The sequence below is a fragment of the Amphiura filiformis genome, chromosome 3 (assembly GCF_039555335.1).
Source record: "Amphiura filiformis chromosome 3, Afil_fr2py, whole genome shotgun sequence".
In the NCBI taxonomy this organism is placed as follows: domain Eukaryota; kingdom Metazoa; phylum Echinodermata; class Ophiuroidea; order Amphilepidida; family Amphiuridae; genus Amphiura; species Amphiura filiformis.
In genome coordinates this window covers 54,947,582-54,970,963 of record NC_092630.1, presented here as the reverse complement: position 1 = coordinate 54,970,963, position 23,382 = coordinate 54,947,582, and the positions used below count along the sequence as shown (strand labels likewise).

At 35.2% G+C, this 23,382-nt stretch overlaps 2 protein-coding genes across 2 annotated transcripts in view; both read left to right on the top strand.

Moving 5' to 3' along the window:
- Positions 1-3,906, top strand: part of LOC140148765 (protein FAM53A-like) — a 181,785-nt gene extending 177,879 nt beyond the window's left edge. Inside the window, 2 exon segments of the mRNA XM_072170820.1 lie at positions 2,927-2,986; positions 3,842-3,906. Of these exon segments, the coding sequence (XP_072026921.1) occupies positions 2,927-2,986; positions 3,842-3,862 (81 nt within the window). The 3' untranslated portion in view covers positions 3,863-3,906.
- Positions 3,907-21,109: 17,203 nt separating this feature from the next.
- LOC140148763 (dynein axonemal assembly factor 9-like) overlaps positions 21,110-23,382 on the top strand; it is a 59,449-nt gene continuing 57,176 nt past the window's right edge. Inside the window, exon 1 of the mRNA XM_072170818.1 lies at positions 21,110-21,239. The gene's annotated coding sequence lies outside the window, so the exon portion shown is untranslated. The remainder of the gene's footprint in view (positions 21,240-23,382) is intronic.

Genomic DNA, 23,382 nt, shown 5'->3' with positions numbered 1-23,382 from the left:
TGGCAAGTAATTAGTGAAAGAGAAACATGTTTGTGGTAAGTCGCACACATGTAAGTAATGAGTGCATAAAGATATTGCACATTCAGCATGATGCAATACAGTGATGGTATGAGTAAGAATAGTTATTGAGCACCTCCTTGTGACATATACCCATGAAATGAAATGTATTGACCGACGTCATTCATAAAATGCAGAAACAGACCTGATATTGACTCTGATAATCTGCCATGCCAGTATCCTAAGTTAACCTTTTAGTTAACTCAAGTTCACCACGACCTCATGAATTAAAACCAAGTACTTAACAGTCATCACAGAGCCGGTGAATAAAAAATATCAGAAAGTAGTTGACATTTTGGGTAAGAAGAATTTTGACTTGATTGATAATGATTTGTGTGTTGACTATATGGAGATAAAGTGTGCTTTAGTAAATGTCAGTATCAGCTTCTTTGAAGGTAGAGTAAACCATTGGAGATGAGAGAAGGTTGTTGAAAACAATTTGATATGTGTATTTTGATGAGCTGCATTTGCAAATGAAAAAAAATAAGTGTTTACAGCTTAAATCTTAGCATCTTTTGATGCTGAAGAAGAGAGTTTGAGCAAAGAGATTAGACTGGGAGAGGGTGGAAACAGCCATGTTTGCATGTTGCTGTGGGGAGAATAGTGAACCACCCTCCTGAAATGTGATTTGGTGATTATGCACACTAATTTCAAAAGTCATTTGATTTTGGCCTTAGTTGAAAAGGGGAGGGTGTTTGGTCCTCATGTATGATAGTGTGGGCTTTTAAGAAGAGCTGGCCCAGGCCTGTGATACATGTGCATTTAGATGAAAACTCAGGGTGTTACTTTTTCCACCAAAATCGTCCATCAAACATTTGGGCTTCATGCATTGACCCAGCTACCTCAATCCCCTACCCCCATACTGGCTGTACTAGTGACAATCCAGTATGGCAGTATAGCACTACACGTTATGCTATAGGAGGGAGTCAGCCTCTTTTGGTTATCCTCTTTTGGTGAACCTTTAATGTGGCTGATATCAGGATGCTTGAGTATTTAAATAAAAAGTTCCAAAATTTAATGTAAGTGAGTTTAGTATATCGAGGGGTCATTAACACAAAGTTGTAGCTCCATTTTGGCCATTCAGAGAAAAATGAGTTTAAAGATAATGGGCCACATTGACTATGTAGTTAAGTCTCTGTTTCCTGGCCATTGTCTTTGATTTCAATGGGGTGCTAATGCTAAATGGAGTTACTTCTGTGTGTTTATTGGAAAGTGCTCATGTTTCTGAACATTTTGATATCAAAATCATATTTTCACAAAAATTGGAGTTAAGTCTTTGTGTCACTGACCCCTCAACATAGCCTATATGCCACAAGTTTTAGACAAAGATGGAAATGAATATTCATCATCATATCTTTGCTTAGCCTTAGTACATAGATGCATATATTGTATGAAAACTAAATAGATAAATAAGCAAACATAAATAAGTAAACATCCACAACGCTTGCAGTAATTGTTGAGCCACTCAGTATAACCAAACCCAAATAAGAAATAAATCTGTGCCAGACTCATTTTAAATAAAAAATTACATTAAAAAGATAGTGAGTTTCAGCTTTGGAAAAGAAAAAACCAAGATTTTGTTGCGTGTGAAAAGGACCAATCTGTGGCTGCATTTATTATTGTGAGACTATACTCATGACGGAGGTAGAGGATGTTTATTTGAGATACATCATAATAGCAAATATAAAGCCCTTAGGATTGAGTAGATGGCTGGCACTTGAGTTGAATTTCCCAAGCTCATCTTCACTATGTAATATAAAACGACAAATTTTCACGTTTTAGTTATATTTGCTGCTTTTATTACGCGTCCATCGTAGCACAAAAATTTAACGGAACATGTTACTTAGTTACAGCTTTGTACTTGAAACCCTGCATCGATGTGATACATGCAAAAAAACATTTGAGATAGTCAAGGAGTTGAAATTATTTCTGTGTAAATGGCTAGTCTTACTGTATGTATTCATGAATCCATGTTAGATGACACAACATCCTCTGAGAGGACATAGTGGCTTCCTTTGATTAAGTATTTCATCAATCTTGGAAAGATCTACGCAGTGTAATGCGTTACTAATTACACGACAGTGAGACAATCGCTCATGCTTGTTACTTGTAATTCTCAAAACAAATTTACATGTTTGTTGCTCTGATGTGATGATGAAATATTTTCAATGTGAGTGTGGCATCACTATCAGTTGAAGAACAGGTGATACAAATCTTACACCTATTGGGCTATTCCAGTTAAAATCCACACTACCCCTGTGGAATTTTGGAAAGATTCCACAGGGGGAGTATGTTTTTCAAATGTAATTGGTCAGGGTTACTAATTTTGAAACTCATCCTCTCACTGTATTAAGGTTTTACATATCTTCCACAACTGGAGTGAGTATTTCAAATAGAAGTCACCCAACTGTCTATTCTATTCAAAATTCATACTCCCACTGAGGAAGACTTCAGCTAAATCCTCCACAGGGGTAGTATGGATTTTAAACGGAACAGTCCTTTTCAACCATGCAGAGAACTGTAAATTCTACTTGTATCCTTCCTTTAAAGTGGCTCACATCGTGACCAAGTATCTCCTTGTTTTATTCTTGTACTAGTAATTAATTGTCCTTGTTTCTTTCACATCTCTGTTTACCATTAGCGTGTGCATCCACTATATCCTTTTATCCCCTGGTCTTAATAACCATGGGATATTGTGTTGCCACCTTACTGAAACATTACAGCCAGGGGATTTGTGTTCTTTATCCACTACATGTATTTTTCATTACAATTTCCCTTATTGTTTTATACATAGGTTCTGCTTTAAAAGGTGTAATCCGTATCTATGGTAATAGTAACCATGCTATAATTTTTCTCTTTTATTTTACAGAGTATTTCTAACCAATCTAATCAGAGACCAAGAAGACATCTAAATAATAACAAATATAAGGTCAGTCTAATATGAGCTAATTTATAGTACAGTCAAAATATTACAATATAATGAATACAGTGTGCTATGTTAGATGTGTGCGCCATGCCACATGTCTGCTGCATCCCATAACCTCCTTGTGTACGTGTTGTAATGGTTGAGTCACGGGAACGTGAAGGCTTATTAGGCCATGTTCATGGAAGTACAAAAGGCCTAATTTACTAATTAACAAGACATGCTTACTAAATTTAGAGAAGATTAGCCATATATTGTCTTCCTTTCAGTGGAAAGCCATCACTTAATCTGGTTTCATTTGGATCACTACAGTTTTAATACCTCCCTAAAATTTGCCTTTGAACTTTTTAATACCGGCGTATTGCCAACAAGTGGACCTTTTTTCAATTTTTCTTCTACTTCTGAACCTTTTTATTGGAATGAGCAACAAGTGGACCTTTGTGTATTGAGACCATGGACCGCCCAACATTATCCATGGTGTTAGGTGAAGCCACATATCCATGGTAATTTTGACTGGATAACAGGTGTTATCATGCATGGGAAAATAGTATCCCCCAATATGTACGTCTTAAAAGAAAGACTCGCTAGTTTGTGTCATTGACAAAATTGTTGCTATGCAGTGTCGACTATGTGCACCAAAGTTGGTGGTCTAGATACTTGTTGGTCTAGGCTCCTCCTGGATACTGGTCTGATCGTCGCTATTTCATGATTTTCATAAAAGTGGTATTATATTTGGCAGCAAACCACAACTGTATCGCAATTTTGTTTACCTCATCCATTGGAAAATATTATCAGGGAGGGGAAGTTAAATTAAAAACTGATGTTAATATATATCTGATTTGATTTGTTTGGTTTTTGCAGCATAAGCACTCAAAAGTCTAACACTGCCATCTGACACAGAGCGACTTCATGGGACTACAAACCATAACCGTCTCCGATGCGACAGTAAGCATACCTCAAGTAGTGTCATGATCACCCCAACCTGTAGCCCAAATAAGGAACTCCTACAAGAAAGTGCCAATGCTGGCGTATCCAATGCCGGTGTCACCGTAGAAACCTCAGCCACTCTACGGGAAGCGAGGAAAGTGGCGGTAACTAAGAGTAAGCGTAGACTACCTGTTAATATGCAGCTGGAAAGTAGCGACGACGACGACGAAGATGATACGGAGAGGCTAGCAGATGACCCGGTTATCTTTCCTTTCGATGCTGATTTGAATGAGCTGGATTTGGAGCAAATTGAAAAGTTTTAAAAAAACTAAACAAGTGTGTGATTGGTATTTTCATGAATTTACTAATGAAATTGTTCTGTGATTTGATTGATGATTCCTATAATATGATGTTCATAGCTTAAAAAACATTTTGCTTGTTGCCCATGCTAAACAAAAAGTTAATTAAAAATGTGAAAAATTGTATGATTGATTAGCCATAAAGGGTTTGGTAAGGCTTTCTGAATGCAGTACTTAAAACACCCATAGAGCAAGTTGAATGTACTTGTCATTGCTACCTGGGTAAGAAATATCCGAGGGGTTTATACTGCAAGAAGGCACCATCTGCAATAGCTGCCATGTGTCATATGTTTAAGTCAAATGTCTACAGGGCAGCTATTATAGATAGGACTGTCTTATACTAGCTCCTTGATATTTTTGATCCCTACGGTGAGGGTCCTACTCCCTACGGTGAGGGTCCTACTCCCTACGGTGAGTTGCAATCTGCCTTCCAAGGAAAAATGATACAATGGCCCTACTTCTACAGTTTGACTATTACTAAAGTAATAATGGGCTATTCCATGTAAAATCCACACTTCCCCTGTAGAAGATTTTAGAAAATATCTTTCACAGAGGGAGTATGAATTTCAAATGGTATGAACACATTAGCAGCTCCATTTGAAACTCACCTTCCCTCAGAGGAAGATTCAGGTTGAATCTTTCTCAGAGGATGTATGAAATTCAGATGGAGCCACCTAATGTGTTCATTCCATTTGAAATTCATACTCCCTCTGTGAATGATATTTCCAAATCTTTCACAGGGGCAGTGGGGATTTCACATTACAAAACAAGCTTTGCATGCATGGTGAATAAAGAAAAGGAAATTAATTTCAGTTCATTTAGTATAGATCAAACTGTGAAAATATGTTGCCATTTGATAGGGTTCAAACTGAACCATGAAACATGTTAGTTGTTGCAAAGGTGTAATACTTGATCAAATGTACAAAATCAGGAAGCCTGCCTGCCCTTCTAGATAATAAGATAATTATCATTATCAAAATGCACCCTGCCTATAAAATTACAAAAGAAAAATTAGAATTTAGGTCAACTATCTGTTTTATTATCAATTGAAGAAGAAAAAAGTGATTATTGAAATTATTGTGCTTATAAGATTTAAAATATGACTTTCTGTATTTGCTCGAGTTCCAGCTTAGAAAAAAATCATATCCGAGTATCAAGAAGTGATTATACTATGTGTCGTCAAAACTTGAATTTTGTATCATGTAACTTGCAGTGCGAATTCCATTGTCATTATGCATGTTTTATGTTTGTTATAATATTATTTTTAAAAATTGACCGTGTGCCCAGTTTTTGTTTGTTTTGTTTTCTAATTAAAACATTTGCAGTTTGCCAGAAATGTTTGTACAACTTTTTGATTGTTAGTTTTGTTTTGTTTTCATCTTCCTCATCTCTTCAAGGAGTAAAATGTATATGTTGACTCTAGTTGTGAAGTGATCGCCCACTTATCATTGAGTATGATTACACCGGATAGGAATCACTTCTTACCAGGAACTAAAGAATGCGGTATTCCAGTTGAAATCCACTACCCCATTACATGGAAGACAGGACCTTGAATCTTCCACACAGAGAGTGTGAATTTCAACTCCCTGTGTGGAAGAGTAAGGCATGTTTTTCATACAGGGTGTATGGATTTCAACTGGAATAGCCCAATTAATCCAGTCTTCCAACCAAGACACGCAGGAAGGGTGTATCTTTACATTTTCAATAATGGAGTTTGTCCTGTCTGCTGTAGTTGTTGCCACCAATATGTCAATTGCACACAACAGTTTGTATTCTGTAAAGGAGTCACTATGGACCACAATAGCCTCATTCCAGTGGCATAGTTCAATAACCTCAATTAAACAATCATAGTGCAAAATTTGGCCTCAAGTTGCAGAGTATGAGTTTTTGTACTCAAATTTTCAAAGGTCATACAATGAATGTACAAATGTATTGGGGTTAAAGAATTGTGCCTTGATAGATGAGCATGTTGTGGAATTTAGTGAGTTACAAACTAAGTTGTGCTTCATTTTGTCAATATGCAGTCTCCTTCTTCAAATATGCTCCAAGAAGCTTTTTCTCAAGGCTGACATTTCAACAAAGTAGTGTTAGTGTAAGAACAGACCATTTTGGTAATATCCGAAAGTCTTTGCAAAAGAAACGGAGACTATGTCATCATCGATGTGCAGATCATCACTGCACATCATCGACTTGTTGAACTTGCGGAATGACAAGGTTTCGCATCAACATGACGTACTCACTGATTCATTTGTAAAGGCTTCAGGGTATACCAAAAGTTAAATTTCAATGCATTATCACAAGGAGGTCTGCTTGGCTTTGCATGCCATTACCAATGGAAGTATATTTACAATAATGTGTATGTAAGTTCCACATTTGATCAATGTGAAGGACATGGAATGAATGTGACATAACACTACAGCAGAATGAAGGAAGACAGATTTTAGAAAGAAAAAAAAAGATACGCCATTCGTCCTGTAAGAGCAGAGTAATCGATAAATGTACACGACATACTTTCTACTGTGAAGGTCAAATCCTGATATATTGTACATTCGTATGTTGAGATATTTTCCCAAGGCAGATCGCTATTGTTGTCCCTAACAGCTGGAATTTTGTTGAAAAAAAATTCTTACTTAAAATGGATTTTTCTCTCTTTAAGACGTGTTTGAGTATATTGAAAATGTGCCAGGAAAAGTTGTTCAGTTCTTGAGTAATTTTTGGAAGTTGTTCAGAACTGGAGACGTGTCAGTTTGCCCGACAGTTACAAGTTTAGATCAAAATAGCATACTACTGTTAGGTGCTACTTAGTTCCTTTGCCATTCATTATATACACCCAACATGCAAAGAAATCTGCACTCTCAGATTCTGTACTAGTTCCTGGTCATGTACATTAGTTTACCACCTTGATGTATGAGGATGATGATATTTTGCCATTTTGTTGTTTTCAGTGCAGTATAGTGTAGCAATGCCGTTTTATGTAACTGAATTTACATGGTCTCATAGTCAAGCTCGGAGTTCAATTATATTTTTGTATGTGATGCGTAAGGGAGAAGCGTAACTGCGATTGAAAGATAGGTCATCTGTGTTTGAAAAGAGCTTGATATGGGACCATGACGATTCTTAAAAGTGTGTAGCTTTAGCTAGCTCAGGGCAGTATGCAATATTATTTTATCTGTTTTGTTCTTCTTTTTTTTTTAGTGTTTCTTATTATTTTTGAAAAGCTTGTTTAAGTTATGATAATGATAATAATATAAAAACAGTCACTTGAAATGGCAGGGAATATGTTGAAATGAGGCATGGGTCTTTTTTGTCTGTTAAAGTTCACAGCTTATTATAAAATGGTACTGCTCTCAAAAGATGAACATAAAATGTATTGAATTAAATTATCAGTGAGAATTGATATGAAAAAAGTTGCTCATACTAAAGACTGATGGATGATAGTGATTAATAATATTATTTAGAAGTACAAATTTGATGTACATCTCGTTTATTTGAGAAATGTCTTCAATAATGTCATAATGTCAATTCAATATATTGAGTACCTGTTTCCTGACAAGTGTTCAGTTTGACATTACATAAAAGCACTATATTAATTGAAAGGTATGGACTGTTACCTCTGTCATCTTCAAAAATGGACAAATATGAAAGTGTACATTTGTGAGGATACAGGCATTTTATACCTTTTAGATACTACTAAATGTTTTTAAATTGTAATAATACATCTTTTACGAGTTTCCTAGAAATCTAATTTATTTCTATACACCATCCAGGAGAAGCAATATCCATCCACTAGTCTTCAGTATGTTGTCATATTGAAGTAGCACCATTTTGTCATATTAAAGGTCATGCCTGCATTTCAAGGCTAGCCTAGTTGCTTTTCTTCCATGCCATTTCAAATTCATTCCAAAGCCAGAGGGGGTAAGATGCGATGTAAAGAGAGGAATAAGAAATTGAGAGAGAAAATGTTGGTGACCAAATGTAACTACCATTAACCGTAACAAGGCTTTATTTATACATAGAGGCTTTTTTGTGTGTCCCCTCCCTGCTTTATTGTCAATTGTATTATGCCTATGAATGTGCAGTTGCCTTCAAACCAGCTTTTATGTGTGTTAGTGTGTTGTCCCCAAATTATTATTTTTGTGGTGAGCTTGTTTCTAACCAATTTGAAATTTCTTGAGAAGTTTGGTTTCAGGGCTGGCATTTACTAACCAATACAGTCCCACACCAGAGGTCACAGTTCAGATTGTGCAGGCATTTTATATTATTACGTCTTACTCACGACCCATTGCTCCTATTTTGATTGGTCAGTAAAGAGAATTACACATTATTTCTTATACTGGTGCTACATAGAAAAAGGAATCTTTGTACAAACCATGACAACTAGTTCAAGATGGCAGGTTCCATCTTCTGGTTTGCTTCAGCACAATGCCGAAATTGAACTTGGAAAAAACTCATTCGCAAAACTTCATAGACAGTTTGCTCGTTTTCTTTTGGGATAAAAATTATTATCCCCAGAATGATAATGTGTTAATAGTAAGTGTCAGCTCCAGATGTCAGATCTCACAATTCTTCCTTTACTTTTGTTTCTTTTTGCTGGTACCAATATGTAACAATATAAAAACAAAACTCTGGGGAACCTCCTTGTAGAAGATCCATTATATTTGATAGACTAGTGCAGTGCCTACGATAAAATATATGTTCAATTGTATTGTAACAGGTGAGAATTGTGTACGAATTGAAATATTTTGCCCTACTGATATTATTAAAAGGCAGGGATAACTAAATCACCATAATGTAGTTCTTGATGTTCGAAACATAACATGTATGTATAGAACATAATATTGTGCAGTAGTCCAGACTGAGATTATAAGATCCAATATCAGAGATTGTAGAACAGTTTGGTGTCCATTTATGTCATGCTAATAATGCCAGGGATTATTAGGGCTATTGCAGTTGAAATCCTTACACCCCATATGGAAGGCATGATCATAATGGTCCACACAGGGGGCATCAATTTCAAATGGGGTTACCTGAATGGGTGACACCCATTTGACTCCCTATGTAAGAGATTAAGATCATGACTTCCATGGAGGGTGTATTGATTTCAAATGGAACAGCCCATTTGACCCTTTAGGTAACTATTTTCATTTCAGTTTTGTTCATTTTATATAAAACAAAAACATTACTATTTGAAGATAGTGATACAATCCTAGTTAAATGTTACAATATTTGATATTCCATATAAATATTAAGGTCTGTTTTCAGAAAGCATAAATGTGCACTGTATTCTGCAATAGCAGAATTAAGCGAAGAGTATCAGAAATAATAAATAATTGATCTGTTAGCCTCACAAATCTAAACACATCGTTGATTTAAAGAAAATTCAAAACAGGTTTGTCCGTTTATCATGCAGAATACAGAATTGCGCATCTGACCAAAACAGTCGTTTAATACATCCTATCATCGTATACATTAAGAATTTTGCAAAAGAAATAGCCCTGGTGAATTAGCTACTCTGTGAATCTTAATTCACCTGGATAAACCTGAAAATCCTCACGATGTTTCATTTACATGTTATCTTATGATGGTGCTTAAAGTAGTAATAATCTTTGTATAATTCAGTATTTACTATGGTGGTGAATACAGTAAAACAGCCATTCAATTTTGCCCTGTATTTACAGTACAGTAGAGGTATTGTGTGGAATAGGCATACTTATCACACAGGCATGAGAACTTTCAAGCTTTTGCCTGAATCCAGGCATTTTTATTTTTTCAGCCTGTTTTGGGCCTTTTAAGGCCGAATTCACATGCTTTTTGAGGCAGTTTTCAAAAAAGCCATTCTCATGCCTGATCACAGGTATCTTTTGTTCCCGTATTTCATATAGCATAGTAGGAACTATCTTCGAGGCATAGATGCCGGCAAAACAAATCATAGAAGCTGATCTGATATATGAAATATGAAACTAATTATGTGGTACCCCAAGGCTCAATTTATGGTCCCATACCTGCTAGTACATAGTCATGATAAGTAATATGCAGCAGTCATAAATGACCAGCCTACTGCGGGTATGGGTTGCTCGATATTAATTTTGCATGGCAACTTATAGCCTCTTCCACATACTGCCATCAAGCTGTACATGAACCTTTTTGATAGAATGTAGTGAATATTGATAACTCTGTGGATGTGTAAGATGTTGATAGGGCACAACAAAGCACAGGATGTTTTCTAACACATACATTTACCGGACGGAATAAAACAAGTTGATGGGTTTGTAATCATGTGAATTCATATTTCCTGTTAATTATCATTTATTAACATACTTTTCTTTCAGGAAGTTGTGAAGTGTTAGATTTGGTGTTTAATTTCAATGTTGGAACTCTGATAAATTATATTCCATAAAAGTCACACTGTTGTGTGAAAGGTCACAGGATTTAATGAATCCTTATTAATGTTGTGTCCTCTCTGCAGCTTACATGCATCAATGAATAGTCAAATCTTGAGGACTCTTTATTTTCTACCTAACCTATACTGCCCATAGAATTCCACTATTTTTCTATAGGCTAGTAGGTTTGGAATGGAAATCGGATCCTATTAGCTGGACTATATATAGCAAGAAGATAATTGCTTGTAGTATAGTGCATACCAGCAATGCAATAGTTATTTAGTGTAATTTAATTGTCTTTCATTCCAATGTAACCACACAATCTGACACACACAGGGTTACCATCTATAAACAATATTTAAGTTTTCCTTTTTCCAAGTTGAGAGATTACATATTTCATAACTTTTTGGGTTTTAAGTTGACAAGGGTATACCTTTTTTTTCCCAACATGGCGGATGAGTGATATATCCAATACTATGTAATTGACCCTTCTACATGGTCATCTCAAGTGAGATTCTACCTACAAAGCATGTTTTGTGTATATGCATATCCATTATCCCATACATTATTTAGCAAATATGCTTGATAAAAGTGATGGCATGGTGTTATAGCTCAAGTTTCTGGGGGTTTATAGCAATGCTTGCAAAAAAAGCTCACACAAGACAAAAAAATATGCACTTGAGTGCATGCGTTTGCATTTGGTAGCAAGATGGCAAATCTGTATAAAGGGTCAATAGTTGTTGTTATCTAGTCCCTGGGTCTTATTTGTGTAACATACATTGACAATATAATCTAATATGTGACATGATGATGCTTAATTAGCCATTTATCAAGCAAAATCTATTTTCAGTTCAATATTCTTGCCCCTTTACATTGTTGATAAAATTCCGATCAAATTGCACTTTTTGTGGTGCTGCGATATGATATCATATTGTAGCATCATTGTTTTGCATATTATTAATCATGTCATAAGAAGGCCTCAAAATGCACATGGGATAGGGGTGTTTCGCCCCAAATTTCACAAAATAGCCCAATAGGGCTCAGAATCTGTTCAAAATAGCCCTTGTAATAATATTTTTTTTAAATGGAACCTCACCATTGGAACCTCACCATTTTGCATAACAAGGTATCATGGCTACACCGAATGTCTTCTGCTGTAGGTGGGTGGAGTTTCCTTGTCACAACTGAATCAACATTCCTAATCTGATGGGATATTATTTCTGCACCAATTCATTAATATGTATTATGCACCTGAATTGGATGTCATCTCTCATCTTGAGTCAAATTTTAAATGTTAATGGTTTTTTTTCTTATTGTCTTTTTTTTTTTTTTAATTCAATGTAACTCTAACAGAGTTGATAGAAATTATCATTCTTGCTCATAGAGTATCACAGCATGTAAAAGAAACATTACATGTGTATTTTGAATATTTCCCCGAAATTCCTGTGGCAGTAAATATAGTACACTTAGATTTTTAACATAACTTAAACAAACACTGCCTAGTGGTATTTAGCATGCAACAAGAGTCTAGGAGAACCTGATTTCTGTACAGTTGATAATGAATTTTTGAGCATTTTTAGAGATGTATGATTGTAGTTAATTATGATCTGTTTTTAGCAAAAATTATGCGATGAAATTTTACACAATTTTAAAACGTAATATAAGAAATAAGGTGATTTGTACATTCTGAGTGTGCCAATGAAATGAAAAATGCAAATTTGTTGAAGTTGCAGAAGTGGAGGAAAGTGGGTTTGAATATACCAATGTAAATTGAATTTGATAGTTTTTTAAAGTTGAAGAAATTGCATATCAAAATAATGTATTAGTACCATGATTTACAAAATCAAATGAATGGTGCATATATTTCTTGCACAGAAGAAAAAATTCCAATCGAATTGAGGTAAGAATTGAGCCTTTCAAATTTGTTGTTGTATTTATTCATGTGTTGTGAACGAAGGTCAGAGTTCAAAAGATTTGTTGACGGACAATGATTTGCACAACTTCATGAAAATTGTTTTTTGAAAATCAGAGGAAGAACAAGAGAGATTGCATAGTCCTTTTTGTAATGAATATTAAAATATTGGATCTGCTTTTCCAACCGGATAGTGTTTCCTTTTTTCTCAAAATAAAAACAAATAAAGGAATATATAAATAAAAGGACCAGCAGATTATAAGTTGATTTTCTATTAAAATATTTTTGCATGATATATTCCGACTGGTAAGAGCGGAATTGGGTACATGTTTTCATGAATAAGTATGCAATATTTGCTTGGCTAAAAATGGTCAATGAAAAGAAGTGGATTGTTATATGATTGTGTATTCATGACAAAGATTTGTTATTGCATTGGAGTAGGTGTATTTTTCACCACCAACTAAGCCAAATGATTCATAATTAACACTTTGTAAGCTTAACATGTTGTGATGCAGTGTGTTAGAGAGTTGCTTTTCTCCTATACTGCTGCATAGGAACATGGTCTAAGCAGTTGACAGTACTATAATAGCTTTGTAGACTAATAAAATCCTGCGGTATTTGTTATATACCGATACTAGATCAAGAATATCATAAATGATACCACAACAGCTGGTTTAGTATTATGTTGATTATTATTAACAATATCATAAATGATACCATGACAGCTGGTTTAGTATTATTTTTTAATGATGATTGTTATTGTTTTTTTAATGTCATTATTATTATTATTATTATTTTTATTTATTTATTTTTTGTGGCCATTTCTTTTCATGATGATTTTTGTATTGACACGAGTATCAAACAATTGAACCTTTTTGGGAAGGTTTTTTGTTTAAAATTATATTATTCTGAAAATCAACTGCATATTTTAATGATTTGGTACTGCTATTCTCAAGAGTATTAGAAATATTATGGTCAAATGCAAAGAGAAAATACCGCCTCATGACCATTTTACAGAAGGCCAAATTTGATGTTGTGATTTTTAGGGTGCAGTAATTCCCTTCATTACTCAAAAATGTTTTGTATGTTTTTATGTGTAAAGTGTGGTGATGGTATTTCTACCAAATTATAGAAAAAACATATGCAGTGTTTTATGTTATTTGTTGTATAATTTACACATAATAAATGTCTTTTTTACTGGAATTCTACATTAAAACAACTCCATCAAGGCCCCAACCCTCCTGCCCTAAGCAAGCCAGTGGTTGTATTTTAATGGAAATTAGGCTAATATTCCAAGTGAAATCCAAATGCCTCATATGAAAGACACAACCTTAATCTCCCACACCGGGGTGTAGATTTCAATTAGCCTTTTCAAGATATGGCGGACACAATAGGATGGCGCTCCATGAAGTGGGTAAAGTCTTTTGAATTTGCTAGGTTTTACCCAGATTGAAGACTGCCCTCCTTTTGTGTACGCCATACTTCGAAAAGGCTAATGGAGTCGCCCATTCAGGTAACTCCATTTGGAGTCGCCCATTCAGGTAACTCCATTTGGAGTCGCCCATTCAGGTAACTCCGTTTGAAATTCACACTCCCTGTATGGGAGATTAAGGTTGTGTCCTCCATAGGGGGCACATGGATTTCAACAGGAATACCCCCATTTTAAGAGTGCAAAAATGTTTTCCAGAAATTTAATTGTTGTTGCTATTTTTGTGGTGTTTTTAAGCATCATGTACCAAACTACGTATCAGGGAAAAGACCTGAAATTTTCCTTTTCACTTCAATATGGATGGATGCATTCTTCCTACGAGCTCTCCATAAACATAGCCGAATCCCTAAAGGCAAAGTTCACTAACTTCTGTATATATATGTGAATTTGTGATCTGACTTTTGTGTGTTCTAGGTATTGTATAATACCGTACCCAAAAAATATTATAAAAATAATACCGTAAAGGTCTTATTTGCTTAGTATACTGGTAAAATGCATGCATTTTTATCATGTATCAAGGGACTTTAGACTATTAATGATTGTAGCATATGGGAGGTTTTAGATGTTCTTCCATCGGTAGTATCATAAGCATGTTAGTAGGTGTTAAAAGCAATTGGATTTTAACACCTTTTATGGTATCAAGAAATATATTTGGGTGTACCATATTGCCCTAGGCAACACTGTTAATTTGTGTGTTGCCAGTTTGATTTTCAAGTCCCGAACATAAAAAAATAACATATTGTACCTAACCTGGGATCAGGTTTATACTAAATGTATGGTTGTAGCTGTTTCATGTTTTCCAGTTGTCAAAATTGGGTGTTTGTAAGAAAAACCCTGTTGATTGATTGATTGGTAAATGGCTACAGCATTCACAGAATATTATTAATTAATTCTAGTAATTATTGTTGCTTTATTTAGAAGACTGGAATTATAATCCCTGATGTGGAGGAAAGGGCGTAAAAAATAATTTAGTCCTTGAATGATTAAAGCATTGTACTTAGCTCCAGTGTGATGTGTTGACTTAGCCAAATATACATTATATATATTTTATTTTTTAATTTGATGTTATTACTATAGCAACCAGGATGCCGTGCAGTGAAAGTCACTATCTCTACTACTTTCGCTTCTTGAAGATTTTCAAACTCTTACTTCCATACACTTTTAAGTCTTGGTTTCACTTTGAATTTAACCAAGAGTTTGAAAGTTAACCATTGGACTATTCCTGTTGAAATCCATTCACCCTTATGGAAGACATGACCTTAATCTCCCATACGGGGGTGTAGATTATAAATAGGGTCACCCATTCCGGTAACCTCATTTGAAATTCTCACTCTCTGTGTGGAAAATATCATGTCTTTCATAGAGGGTGTATGGATTTGAACTGGAATTGCCCATTATTATTAATTTTTAACAGTGCTGTTTCACAAATGAATCCTTTATTAATTGACTTAATTTGTATTTGCACAACTGAATCCCTTTCCAGTATCTTGCAAGAATTTTTTTTTTACAGTGAGGCAATCTCACACATGAGAGCTGATGTACATTAATGTGCATTGGTGCATATCAATGTGGTACTTTGTGGCCCTTGTTGCATCCACATAGGGGATACTGTACTGCATGGTACATGCATAAAAATAATGCTCTTTCAGCACAACGTTTACCGTATCTTACAATGCATTGCCGAAGGCACGCTTCTGTCACATGTGTGCTTGAAACACTGCAGTTTACCTGATATGTTGCATGAATCAAACTGTTAGTGTTACTTCATGAATATTCCGCTGTATACGCTAAACAGTCTCAGATTGATTTGATCCGGATCTCTGAAGAGGCACATTAATGCAGATTCAGTATCCCATGTAGATTGCCTAATTTATGTTGTATGATTAAAAAGTTTGCAGAATATAAATATTTTGGAGCAAAAATTCAGGAAGATTTTTAGCTTGCTTACCAATTTTCCTAGTAGCTAGACATACAGAAATGTATCCCACAGCTCCATTCATTGTTAAAATTGCCCTGTAATAAGTTGCAAATAGCCTGTAGATGAATTATAAATCAGGGCGTGTGTTATCTAATTGCTAGGTATACCCCAAGGTTCTGTTGCAGGGCCACTTTTTTTTGCCATTAAGAAAAGTAATGAAAGAAAGTCCGAGTCATTTACTTTTTTCTTGTGACAGGGCGCTTTGTAGTTTTTCAATAAAAATCAGCGACACCTTAAGTTTATTTTTTTGTGGTAGATGTGGGTATTAGCATGATCCTTCCTTAAGGCATGCATGATAACTGATGAGTACAAAAACTTTTTTGGACATATTTTACTCAATTTTGACACTTTTGTGTCTGGTAGTACCACAATAAATGGAAACTTATGCAATATGCAGTTTTGGTATCACAAGCAACAAGCTCATAGCAAAACTGGACCATAGCATCGTATTTGCTTTTTTATATTGTGCAGCTGGAAGGCCACTAAGAAAATAATTGAAAAATATCTCTATTTTTTTATTGGGATAAAAAGTCATCATCAGGGCACTATGTTCTTCACAGTTTTGCTATGATCCTCTTGTGTGTTAGTTGCTGACTTACATTTGTATATGTAAGTAAGGATACAAACAATTGTGATGAAACAATAATGCCATTTACAGAATGGATTGACTGCTCCAATGCAGTTCTATATAATGCCATTTTTGTTGTATTGTTAACAATTAGTCATTCTAGAATATAATTGTCACTTGTGTTGACCTATGAACCTATGAAATGTACCTCATGTTGTAGGTTGACTTGAGTGTGCTATAAACCTAGTTCCTAATATTATAATGTCTACCTTAATTTCAACATTGATAAAAGGTAAAACATGCTGATTTTTTGTTGACCTAATTGAAGTGGATTAAACTGAACTGTGCAGGGTTTTATAATGCTGATGGTATGTAAATTTTACAAATAAAACTTCTTTCTAGCACATTCCCCTTATACAATGAGTTTGTGTCGTTCATTTATTGAGTTGTCAATTTGTTTGTCAAGTAGGATTCCTGGGGCAAATAATTATATTTCCATTACAATATCCCAATATATATTTAAACAGATTGATTGTATCAACCTCACACAGCTGTTTACTGTATCAGAATAAGATGAGCCCTGGCTTTAACCATGATGAATTATGTGGTGTGTACGAAAATTACATCAGGTACACTGTTTTACAGCTGAAACATTTTTAGATTTTCTTACAATTTGTAGAAATATTTCTTATGAATAACTTCCATTTCCAAGTTTTATGAAAATCAACCAAATTTACTAATTTGACCCCTGATGACCCTGAAATGACATTGAAAAATAAAATGTATTAACACATTTTTTCAAATATTAGGACTAAGTTTCATGAAAGTCCAACAATATTCACTAATTTGACTTCAGATGAGCCTGATGACTTAGACCCAGTCCACACGAGTATATTTTCGTCATCGTGTCGTAATCACCCGATAAATGAATGATGAGAGCGTCCACACGGTCAGTACCTCATTGTGTCATAATAAATTCTGGTTATACACATGCCACGGCAATTACGAAGTCTATTGAGTAAACATAAATACAACGACGAAATGCATACAAACTGGCCCAATGATGAAAATTTTCATCATGCACGAATGATGACACGATTGTAACATGCCAACGACATTGAGCGGACACACGGTACTCATGTCGTAATACTATTGTAATACAATTGTAATAAATGGAGAAAAATACACTCGTGTGGACCGGGCCTTAGTTTAATCTTTGTTAAAGTCACTCTCACATAGAGACCAGCCAATTCTGGCTTATGAGTGACAAAACAATAATATACAATATAAAAATATAGCACATAATAATAATACATATAAACATAATAGAGTCGAAGGTTTTTAAAAACAACATGCATATACATTTTTTTTTTAAACAAGGAAATGTTAGCTGAATCCTCATCAAACGCCCATCATGCTATATAGGCCAAAGCCAAAAGAACAAAATATATGCAAGAAGCCGCAAATGCGCAACATGACACAAGCAAGCATGATGTTGACGTGTACATGAGGAGACAGCTAAATAATAATTACAATTTATCCCATTAGATTGGTGAAGTGTGAGAATTTCATTTGCAAATTTTGCTACCCTGCAACAATGCTTGCCATCTGACATTACAAAAATGAATTTATCTGAAAGATTTGAGAAACTTGGGTTAAATTATTTTTGTCCATATTTTTGCAAGTGGAACTACCAAGTTTCATGAAAATTCAACAATCTTTACTAATTTGACATCAGATAACCTTAGATATTTTTGAAAACAATTTCCTTATTTGTTCAAGAAAAAGAACCAATTCACACATAGTATAGATATTTTTTTTCACTCTGGAACGTTTTCTCAAAGTTGATTATACATTGGTTCACTTCAAGTTCGGTATTGACGTTGGTGCATATTTTGTTGACCGCAGTATTGAATCGTGCACGTAAAGTTAATCATACATAGCGTACGGTTTGTCCGTATGCTTGCAGCGCAACCACAAAAAAGCATTGACATCACTACCAAACTTGATGAGAACCAAAGAATAGTGTCTTCAGCCATGTAAGCAGGTGGTGATGCTATGATGATATCTATCCTGATAATTTATCATCACAGCATATCCATCTGCTCAAGACGCCAGTCGACCTAGCAAAAACATTTCTGAGCAAAAAATAGTGTAGTGTTGAAGTTAAACTCTTATACATATTCAACAATCTTTACCATTTTGACCTCGGATTATCCTTTACGACCTTTGGGTAACTGTGAAAACAATTTCCTTATTTTGTTTAAATGTTAGTTCCAAGTTTCATGAAAAGCGTTTTTTGCTCCCAAGAACAATCATGCACATGGGGTGGAAATGACACGCCCTTTATAGCAAGCCTTGGAATCTCCTTTATAAAATCTGTGCCATTCCTCTTGTGTGTCACTTTTATTTGTCACAATAGAGTACCAGGATTCGAGTCCAAAACACCATGAACACCACTAGGTCATACTACCCGCCTTAAAGAAACCTCATCACATGAAATAAAATTCCCTAGATAGCTTGAAATCAGCTCTTACATATCGCATGCCACAAAATAATTTACGCCAAACTGCATTTAGTTTGTTAGAAAAGTACCCGTATGCATATTTTTTTGAGAAATTATGTTTATAAATAATACAAACATCATATTTTTCAAGCTTTTTCTGTTATAATGGTCCATGTTATGTGACACTTCGTAAGACTTCATGATTATAGTTTTCAACAATGGACAGTGCAATTAGCAGGGAAGCATTGATGTTGACATCAGTATTTTGAATCTGTCTGAGGCTCACTTACTTTTAAGTAAAAACTTACTGGTTTTGTCAGGCGAAAATTGCTAATTGATGCTTCAAATTCACTAAAAAGCATGTCAATTATTTGTGCGGCCTCGGGATCACAAATGTAACATATTTGTGTGTTCAGTGGTGGCGCTAGGGGGGGGGGGCAAGGGGGCATTTTCCCACCCCCAATATTTTTCTTTCTCCCCCATTTTGCCCCTCCCCCCCACCTTTGAGGCAAAAAACCCCAAATCACATAAATTTCCACTTTTTTGCGGCAATTTTGCGCAAAATTTGCCAATTTTTCCCCCCTAAAATTCACTTTCCCCACATGCCCCCTGAAAAAAATTCCTGGCGCCGCCACTGTGCGTGTGAGACATATAATATCGTTACCATGTTATTAGCTCAACATGTCCAAGGTCAATTTGCATGTTGTACATAGGTGAAAAATTGAAGTCGCTCTGATTTTTGGCTACAATGGATGCAAACAGTTCCTCAAGTTCAAGGGATTCAGGAAAAGAATAGTTTTTACTATCTGTGATGTGAAGTTCAGAAGATAGATGTTAAATTAATTTATGCCATTGAATCCTCTGGAATCCTACATATCTTTTAACCCTTTGTTTTGTAACATGCTAACTAGATATCGCAGATAGTGCAAACTATTCTTTTCTGAAACCTCTAAGCTAAGCGAACAATTTTGACAAAAATTGGAGCAACTTTGACTTCTGACCCATACACAACAAGCAAATAGACCTTATATTAGCACAAACATAGAATTTCCCGGGAGAATTTCTGGGACCTGTTGGGCCAGATGCATAATTTTACATGTTTGAAAGTGTTATTGGAATCAAATTTATTTTTGCCCTCTATACGATCCTATGGGGTCATATGGGTGGTCTTTTGAGGGTCACAGTCTCAAAATACCCCGGGCAAAATACCGTGCTTGGCAGACAACAGATTCGAGTTCAACATACCCAAATTAACAAAAAATATACTTTTACACAAACTTGCTGGTTGGAATGCAATTTTTCCAAAATAGAACCATTGTGGCCACACACACCATGTACACAGCGCGCGATACATGCCAATGTATGACCGTATTCGATAAAGTGTAACCACCACAAAATATGATCGATTATTATGCTATAGGCCTATATATGATACCAAAAACTCAACAATGAGAACAATATTATTAGGGGGATGATCCAGTGGACCTTTAACATGCATAGGCTTGAAAATTGTGAATTCTTGGTATTTTCAGTACATTGCTCACCCGGGTTGCTCACTGCTCAGGCCTAAATATAATTTTTGATGTTAGGAAAGAAAACTGGAAAGAAATAAAAAAGAAAATAGAAAAGACTAAAAGAATGAGAGTAAGAAAAATGATAAAGAAAAAAAGAAAAAGAAAAAAGGACTTAAAGACTAAAGAAAAGAAAAAGAAAGAAAAAGAAAGAAATGAAAAAATAAAGACTAAAGAAGAAAGAGAGTAAGAAAGAAGAAAGAAAGAAAGAAAGAAGATAGAAAGACAGAAAGAAAGAAGGAAAAGAACTGAAGGAAACTGACAGAAATAAGAAAAGAAAGAATTATAAAGAAAATAAAAAAGACTAAAGAACGTGAGTAAGAAAAAAGAAAAAAAGAAAAAGAAAAAAAGAACTTATAAAAATTGTATTAAAAGTTGTAGTCCTTTTCTGGTCCTTTTGTAGCCGGTGCTGCACGTAAAAGCCGGGAATAAACTACGATGGCGTTTGTTGTCAACAGTTTCCAAGAACGCCAACCGTAGCAGACCATCAAAAACAGTGAGAATGGCACCAAAAGACCATCTTCAGGACGCCGAAGTATATCACAAGAAACGTTTACAGCGTCTGTCAGGTATTTAGATCGTAAATGTGTTCATTTGTCAGGTTTATAAGTGAATGTGCATGCAGAAGCTTGAAAGTGGAAAGCTGTCAAATTCGACAGCCCAGCCGCAGTTCACTGAGTAGTCCCATTACCCAGTTCCAATAATTAAACTCACGGCTCCGACTAGTTGCCCACGTCCAACTTTGTTTCGTCAGCACAGACATTAACTGTTTATCATACTGACATTTCTTTTAACCGACGAATACTGTTCTCCACAAAGTTGTACAATAATAATAACCTGTCAAGCACTCTGCAAGTTACTAAATAGACGGCGATCCTGACTTTTAGACCACCCGAGCTATACTTATTATAAGGTACACATTGCAAATTTATCATATTAAACTTTGGCAACAAGGTTAAACATGTTCTTAACTGTACAAACATACCTTTTATTCCATCGAACAAGCTTTATTTTGTTCCAAAATTCACGTTTTTATAGCTAGTTTTGACGTAAAAGAGCTGGTAACAAAACCGGTGATGCCAGCTCCGAAGTTTTCGCGTAACACAAGCACTTGATGTACGCTCGTTTTGACGGTAATTTACGCTAGCGTATCATGCATTTTCAAGCGCGTTTGACATCGGTTTACTGCGTGATTTAATTCTGCATTTACAATGTTTATTCAAGATGGCTAATTTCTCGAAAAAGCGTGATGCATTTTACCCCTAAATTTCCCTCATTACTCAAAGCCCTGCCCGCTTTCACAATATTTTAGCTTCTTGGATATCATTGGAAACATAGATTAGTAATATTAGGTAGGTCACTGTATTTTTAAATATTTTTAGATGATTTTTACGATGAAAAATTGACGTTTTAAGCTTCTTTTCAAAAATTGGTTTTAGCTTGTTAAAAACCGGTAAAAAAAAATCGTTTTTAGCTTGTTGGATATTTTTGCTAAATAGTTTAAAGCTTGACTCCTTAGAAACTTTTAGATTAAGCTTGTTAGAATATTAAACCTTGATGAAATAGTAATATTTTAGCCCTATATAGCGCGGGTGGTCTAAAAGTCAGGATCGCCAAATAGACAACAAATTTGAAATTAACAGTCAATGTTATAGGTATGCTAGGTGAATTCAAATTTGCCATCAAACTGCATTATTTTATGTACAGGGTTCGAATTTGCCCGTATCGCATCGCAGAATGCGATGCAAAACTTGTCAATTGCTAAACACTTCCCTGCTATACATCGCAACATGTGTGATGCATAATTTCTCCCTATAAATTCCTAAATAAGCTTACCAAATTATTCATCCAAATAGCCGACTGGGTTCCTGAAATTCATCCATACTTCCGCGTGAACGCTTGTACAATAACAATAAACAGTTTTAAAATCATTTTGACCACCTGTGTTGTGCTACTTATTCATCGAGCGACTCATTCGATACCCCTCTTTTTTACCTTGTTTATGCTTTTATATTCTCTATCTCTACCCCCGCTGATGCTAAGCAGTGTACTGCGTTTCATAATACACATTGCGCAGGGAGGACAGCAATATCGTACACAGCCAAACTTGACTTCGGCAGTTAATTAGCATATGCATCATGCATGAGTATTGAGTGATGCTTTTGGGACGATTCATTATTTGGCATGGGTAAGGCATGTATGGTGCGTGTGGCGCGTGCGCGAGGGTTGTGGAGAAAAAATTAAGTAAAACATAATTTAAATATGAAATACGGTTTGTATCAGTTGACATTTTATGGACTAATTGCCCGTTGTGAACTATAATTAATAGCCCTGGTAATGAGTTCATTATTTAGCACTCAATGCGTTATTTGTGCATCCATGACGGCCGCATTTATGGCGAATTCTATGACCCTAAAATAGCACTTGTTACCTGTACTGAAGCGGTGCCGAACTTTATCCTACCATATTTCCCTTGAATGATTTGACTTCTTCCAAACATTATTCTTGTTGGATGGCTTCATTTATTTGCTTTTTCTCCTTTATTTTGAGGATTTATTACGATGATTTACAAGGTCAAATTAATTCAACAGTGAAAGCATGCAGCAATGATGTAATGACGTGTGCAGGGGACTCCCCAAAAAGTAGTTCAAAAGTGGTTCGGGGGAAGGACTTCGCTTCAATATGACTACATTGTATGTTATCATGAACCCA